Below are 7,017 nucleotides of genomic sequence, written 5' to 3' on the forward strand. Positions count from 1 at the left end.
TAACAGAATTTTAAATAAAAAAATTGAAATGACAGAAATAAAAATAGAATTTTTCAATACTTACATAGATTCATGACTCATGTGACTAAGAATTTTGAGAGTGAGTGTGTGAATGAATGAAAATTCTCTAATTTATTGAAACTAATCTTTTTTTTTTTGAAACATAGGAAGCTCAACACATTAAAGTGGAGCAGAACACATAATCATAGGACAAAGAACATAAACCAGAAAAATAAAACATGACCTATGTAGACAGAGAAACAACCTCCTGGCACCTTGTCTATGCTTATCCAACACCTAAAGAATCTCCCCCAGTCCACTCGTTGTAGCTTAACACTGTCCTTGTGTGAATAGAGTCAATACTGGCGATGTTATTATTGAAAATTCTGGCATTACGCTCCAACCAGATGTTCCAGATCACTGCAAAGAACGCTGACATCCACAACCGTTGCCCTTGTCTTCTGTTACGCATGCCAATCTAACTTCCGAATAGATCTTTCATGTTCCCAGGAATCACCCAAACGCTGCCAAAGAATCGCACCCAAGAGCACCACACTTTCCATGTTACCTCACACCTAATAAATAAGTGCTCAACAGTTTCTACCCCTTTGTGGCACAGGACACAGATATTATCACTATGAATATCAACTCCTAATCTAATCAATCTCTCCTTAATATTAATTCTACCAATTAGCACAAACCAACCAAAAAGCTCAATTCTTGGGGGTATCAGGCCTCTCCATAGAGCATTTGTGAAGCTATAGCTCGTAATCTCGTCTGACAACGTCTCCGTTTGGATTACCTGCATGAAGGATTTCGTGGAGAAAATCCCTGTATTATCAAACTTCCACACCACACTATCGTCCCTCTCAGAAGACAGCTTTACTGGCCTTAGCCTCACATGCAGTTGATGAACCAGTTCAAGTTTCCATTGGAACAACTCCCTCCTCCACTGAAAATTCTATATCCAATCTAATCCATCCCAAAACCCGCAGTCCCCAATTACAGCTCCTTGTTGGATTGAAATAGCGAAGAGTCGTGGAAAATTTCCTTTCAGAGGACCACCCTTGACCCAATTGTCTTCCCAAAATCGGGTTTGCCTACCATTACCGACGTCCATCGCCAAACCACTCACCAGTTTATCTCGCACCCTTTGCTCTTTGACATTGAGCTGGCATATGTCCTTCCAAGGCCCCCCTTTGGATGGTAGAGACTGAGTTGCTAGCATGACATTAAGGGATAGCTTATTGCAAGAGCAGACAATCTTTTTCCACAACGGACATTCCTCCTTAGAGAATCTCCACCACCACTTAAATAATAGTGCTGTGTTCCTAAGCACTACATCTCCCACCCCTAAGCCCCCCACCTTTTTCGGAGCCTGGACCAACTCCCACCTGACCAGCGGTATGCCATTGGTGCCGTCCTCTTTGCACCACATAAAGCTCCTTTGCAAAGCTATCAGTTTATCCGCTACCGCCCTTGGCATCTTATACAAGCTAAGGTAATAAATGGGCAAGCTATTTAGTACCGATTTGATAAGGACAAGCTTACCTGCTTTATTCAAAACCTTCGCTTTCCATAAACTGAGCTTTTGTTCCACCTTATCTATGATTGGTTTCCATGTCTTTACCAACCGCGGATTAGCTCCTAAGGAATCCCCAAGGTATCGAACAGGCAACTCCTTCTTCTGGCACCCCAGTAGGCCACACGCATGATCAATCCAGCCTTGCTCACAGTTCACCGGTATCAGATTTGACTTATCAAAATTAATGCTTAGCCCAGACATCAACTCGAAGCATCGCAGCAACCTCTTATAGTTGACAATTGTTTCCGTTTCTGGCGGGCAGAATAAAATTGTGTCATCTGTGAATTGTAGGTGTGACAGCTCCACCTGATCTCCCCCTACCATTAATGGCGCAATGCGCCCGTTCCTGACTGCTTCCCCCAGCATCCTATGCAACACATCAACAACGAGAACAAATAGAAGTGGAGATAGGGGGTCTCCTTGTCTTAGCCCCCTTTCCATCTTGAATGGTTTAGACGGTGTCCCGTTCACCAGAACAGACATCATAGCCGTGGTAACACACTCCTTCACCCAAGTCCGCCACCTTTGGCCAAAGCCCATTTTCTGTAACACTATGTCAACAAAACTCCATCGCACTCTATCATACGCTTTTTGGAAGTCAAGCTTAATGATAGCCGCTGTCTTTTTCCGCGCCTTCAGCCAATGCACTGTCTCACAGGCTATGAGTGCCCCATCATGAATTTTCCTACCCTTTACAAACGCAGTCTGAGTCTCCCCTACCAACCCCGGCATCACAGATCTCATCCTCCTCACCAACACCTTCGAAATCACTTTATAGAGACAGCCCACCATACTAATCGGCCGAAAGTCCTTTACCTCCTTTGCACCTGTAAATTTTGGGGCTAGTGTCACCCAAGTTACATTCGCATCCATAGGTAACTGAGCACTTTGGAAAAAGCCTAGTACAGCTGCAATAAAATCCGGACCAATGTCTTCCCAGCATTTCTTTATGAAGTTCATATTATACCCGTCACTGCCTGGAGCCTTGGACGATCCGCAGTCCCACACCGCCTCCTTAATTTCCTCCTCTGATGGTAAGACCTCCAAAGCTACAGCCTCATCTTCACTAATCTGTTTCACCAACCCATCCCTAAAACCAATCCTCGGAGCATATTCCTGGTGATACAGCTCCTTGTAGAACCCTCTAATGGCCCCTTTAATCCTTGCCTGGTTTCGGACCATACGACCATGTACCATCAGAGCCTCAATCCTATTAGATCTTCTTCTAGCCGAGGCAATGGCATGGAAATACCTGGTATTCTTGTCTATATCTACCGCATGCTGAGACCAGGACATTTGTTTCTAATGGATTTCCTTTCTGATGTACCATTTTTCACAGAAGCTCACCAGCGCCTTCCTTCTCGCCTCCGTTGTACCATCATATATCCCATTACTCACTGAATTGTCCAGCCTTGTGATCTCCTCCTCAAACATCCCCAGTCTCTTATCCATGTCCCTAAAGGTATTCTTGTGCCATTGTCTCAGAGGACCTGTTAGAGCCTTCAGTTTCCCCATGAGCTGAGCATCCCCCAAGTTTCTCCATTCAGTTTTCACCATACGCCGAAAACCCTCATGCGTAAACCAAGAATCCAGGCTTCTGAACGGTCTAGGGTCTCCAGGTATTCTTGTACCTTCCACAATCAACGGACAGTGATCAGACAACCCCGCGGACCCCCTCTTAGCCGAATGTCCGGGTACTTCTCAGCCCATTCAACACTAACTAACACCCTATCAATTCGACTGCAGGACCTACCCTGAAACCATGTGTACTTTCTATCAGTAAGGGGTAGATCTATCAGCTGCATATCATGCACCCACCGCTGAAACTCATCCGCTGACGCCGGCAAACTAGTCCCCCCTTGTCGCTCCTCTACTTGCAAAATTTCATTAAAGTCCCCTAAAAAGCAAAATGGGACCTGACATAAACCCGCAATATAGCTCAATTCTTCCCACACCCCTCGCTTCTTCTCCCTCCCATGTGCTCCATACACCAAACAAACAGCACAAATGAAGTTAGTCTTTGTTACCACCCCTACCACACACAACCACCGTTCACCTTTATGACAATGTTGTACATTAAATTCTACCTCATCCCACATCAGTACAAGCCCCCCAACCGACCCTATCGACTCCACAAATTCCCACCCAACAGACCCATTACCCCACAGCCTTGCAACATCATATTTAGTAAGCACCACTCTTTTAGTTTCAATCAACCCTAGCAAGTTCAACTTATACTTCTGCTTCAAAGCTTTCACCATACCCAATTTTCCGTCCCCTCTCAACCCCCTAACATTCCAGCAACTTATAATCATTTAATCATAACTTGACTCACCTTAGGTTTATTCTTTGGCCTACTCCGCCTCGCCTTTTCTTTTTGCTTCGCCAACTTTTTCTTTGCTGCTAATTTCTCATTCTGTTCTTGCAAAATTCGTATTATATCGTCCTCCTCATCGTACAAGATAGCTCCAGATTCCATTGCAAGAGCCCAAGTTGCTTTATTTTCCTGCATCTGTTCTTCCTGTGTTTTCATATCTTCATTACCCCTTGTATCCCGTTCTATCTCCACTTTAGAATCTCCAGCTTCCCCAAAGGATTCCAGCCCTTTATCTCCTTCTAGTACATCACTCGCTGCTTTGCATTGTGCTGCCCGGTTTGTTGCCTCCCCGTCCGTGCTATTCAGGTTCGCTGAGGAAGCCCCGCTAGGACTTCCAACCTCCATCACACCTGCTACAGCCATCTGCTCCGGGTTACAGAGCTCACCACGGCCATTCATCCCTCCCCTCTGCCTCCCGTCGTGCTCCACACCAGGAGCCACCTTCGCGCTCGGCGCGTCATCCACCCTTTCCGACGCCACGACCTGATCCCCCACCCCCATTAACCTCCAATCATTGGTGTGTCCCCTACCCATGGCGCCGACAAACCCCGCAGGGCACCCAAGCGAGCCACCCGCGCCGCAAAGGTACGCATCTTCCAACACCACATGCGGATCACCCGACCCGCCTATGGCCACACACGATGAAACACCCTTACCTTCCTCAAGCCCAATAGCTGGCCCAGTCCCCCACTCTCTTCCGCCAACTCCTCCCATCCCCGTTTCAATAAACATTCTATTTGGGCCACTACAATCGAAGCCCATCTTAGGCCCCAATTCCGTATCAGCTAGCCCCCCCCCTCTAACTCCCTTCCGTCAGCACCTTTCATCCAACTTTCATTAGAATTTTCATTTGGGCCACTTAGTTCAAAGCCCACTCCTTCTCTTCTCCTGTCAAGGTGACACAAAGGCTGGCCCACATGAGATAAGCCATCCTTCCCGTATTTGGTCCTCCAAGCATCTCCTCCGAAACACCCTCCTTCCCCAGTACACCAAACCTGTGTAACGGTTCTCTCAGACTCCCCCTCATTATTCTCCACCAACCCCTTAGAAACCGCTTCTCCTCCTTCCTTGGTACTACTAACTGAATCTGGTACTTTCAATCCATTTTTGAATTTCAAATACTCAACGTTCACATCATTCAAAAGTACCTCTGGAATTACTGTTCTGTCCTTAGTCTCCTCCACCTCCGTTGCCCCCACCTTCAGCCAGGACCGCCGCGGGATCCCATGGCACCGCCACCATTGTCCGGACAATTTCCTGGTCGCCGGCAGTACCATTCCCAACACAGGTTGGGGGTCTCACCTCCCCACTAGCCGCCCCAGACTCGTCCACACCCCCCTCCTTCATAAAAACGCCGAACAGAGAACTCCCTACAGATAGTTGAACCCACTCTCGGATTGTATCAAACACCCCAGTCTCCACTTGGACCCTCCCCGTGCTAAAAGAAGCCCCTTCCTCGGTCGGGATCTCACACTGAATCACCTCACCCCACTGTCCGCCAATTGCTTTAACAGTATCCGAAGACCATACATGGAGAGGGATACCAAAACATTCTAACCATACTGTGCGAGTGTCACATTAGTCCGCCTCCCCCCAACGCCACACCCTATGGAATAGACGCAAAAGGATATCCAGTTTGATGGTGAAGGCTTCGTCCGCCTGTTGTACAGTAGCAAAGGTTAACAACACTTTCGACGGCCCGATCTCCCGGACATCCACAATGTGCGGCACATTTTTCCTCAATGTCTTCTTCAGTGAATTTGAGTCCAAAGGTTTTAAAGTTTTTCCCACCAAACTTCTCCCTAGCCATTCCATATTTGCTTCGACAACGGCCACCTCTAGTCTCTTCGAGTCAACCCTGCCCTGAATGCTTTCCGTTCGTTCCTTCACCAGCGAAGTCACTACCTCTGGTTTAGTAATCGCCTCATTCCGAAGATGAGCTCCAGTTGCCTCTTCCCCCTGTTTGCAGCTTCGTTCAACAGTCACCATTCGGTCCCTCCTCCCTAATTGCCTTCTAAACTTAGCTTCCCCGACAGTAATTACCTTTCCTCGTATTTTTCACTGGTTCATTTCTGCTATTGCCTTCAGGGCACCCCCTTTCGTCGTGTACCGGACAAAAGCAAACAGGTAAATCATTCCACTCTTCCATTTTCGGCATAAATAGATGTCATTAATCCTTCCTGTCCAGCAGAACAAGTGATACAATTCCCTCCTTGAGATATCCTCCGGAAGATTATCCACGAACACAGAGAACGAGTCATGCTCCAATTGTTGATATGCTGCACGATTCCAAATCCTAGGGTCCCTCCTACTCCTATCCCCCGCAGTGTATCCCCTCATCTCGGTCACTTGGTCACTCATCCTACTTCTCTAGCTTATATGACTTTTTATCTTTATAGAAACAAAAAAAATTCTAAGCTAATTGGTATAATATTAGACTTCAAATAAACTTATACTTCAAGTAATCTTGAACTTCAAGTAAACTTTGGATTTCGAGTAGTACCGGACCTCAAGCAAACTTGGACCTCAAATAGTCTTGCATTTCAACCAAATTTGGGTTGTTGGACACCAAACATAAAGTAACTTGACTACGAAACCTAACTCATTATTATTTTCTTCAATCATGATGTGCTTCATGCATATATGATTTTTGACTTTAACCGTTGAATTCTTTTCGACGTTAACCATTTATGCCAAATTTTAGGCACAACAATAGATAATTAATATTTTTATATTTGTCTAATATCTCAATAAATATTATCAATTTTTATTTTTTACTAAAAATACTAGTCCCTTATTTTTTTATGTAAATAATATTAAATTTATAGAAAGATTATGGCCTTTATTCCAGTTTTCAAAGGATTTAGCTACAAACTTTTTTTTTTATAAAAAAATATACAAATTTTAAAATTTTAATATATTTATTATGTATTTATTAAAATAAATATTTTCAAATTTTTATTAATATATTTTAGCTAATATGTGTCCTAAATATTGTTAATAATAAAAAATTTTAAATAAAATATTTTAATAAATATACAATAAATATATTAAA

The 7,017-nt window shown here is 44.6% G+C and overlaps 1 protein-coding gene across 1 annotated transcript; it reads right to left on the minus strand.

Annotated features, from left to right (window-relative positions):
- LOC107633797 lies at window positions 3,226–3,900 on the minus strand. The gene has a single exon (XM_016337399.1). It carries the CDS (start codon window positions 3,898–3,900, stop codon window positions 3,226–3,228), a length of 675 nt encoding a protein of 224 aa, XP_016192885.1.

Source organism: Arachis ipaensis, chromosome B03, assembly GCF_000816755.2.
Source record: "Arachis ipaensis cultivar K30076 chromosome B03, Araip1.1, whole genome shotgun sequence".
NCBI lineage: Eukaryota > Viridiplantae > Streptophyta > Magnoliopsida > Fabales > Fabaceae > Arachis > Arachis ipaensis.

What these genes read in the sequence shown, in the direction of transcription:
- LOC107633797 (XM_016337399.1), bottom strand. Translation starts at nt 3,900, where the DNA reads ATGATTATAAGTTGCTGGAATGTTAGGGGGTTGAGAGGGGACGGAAAA.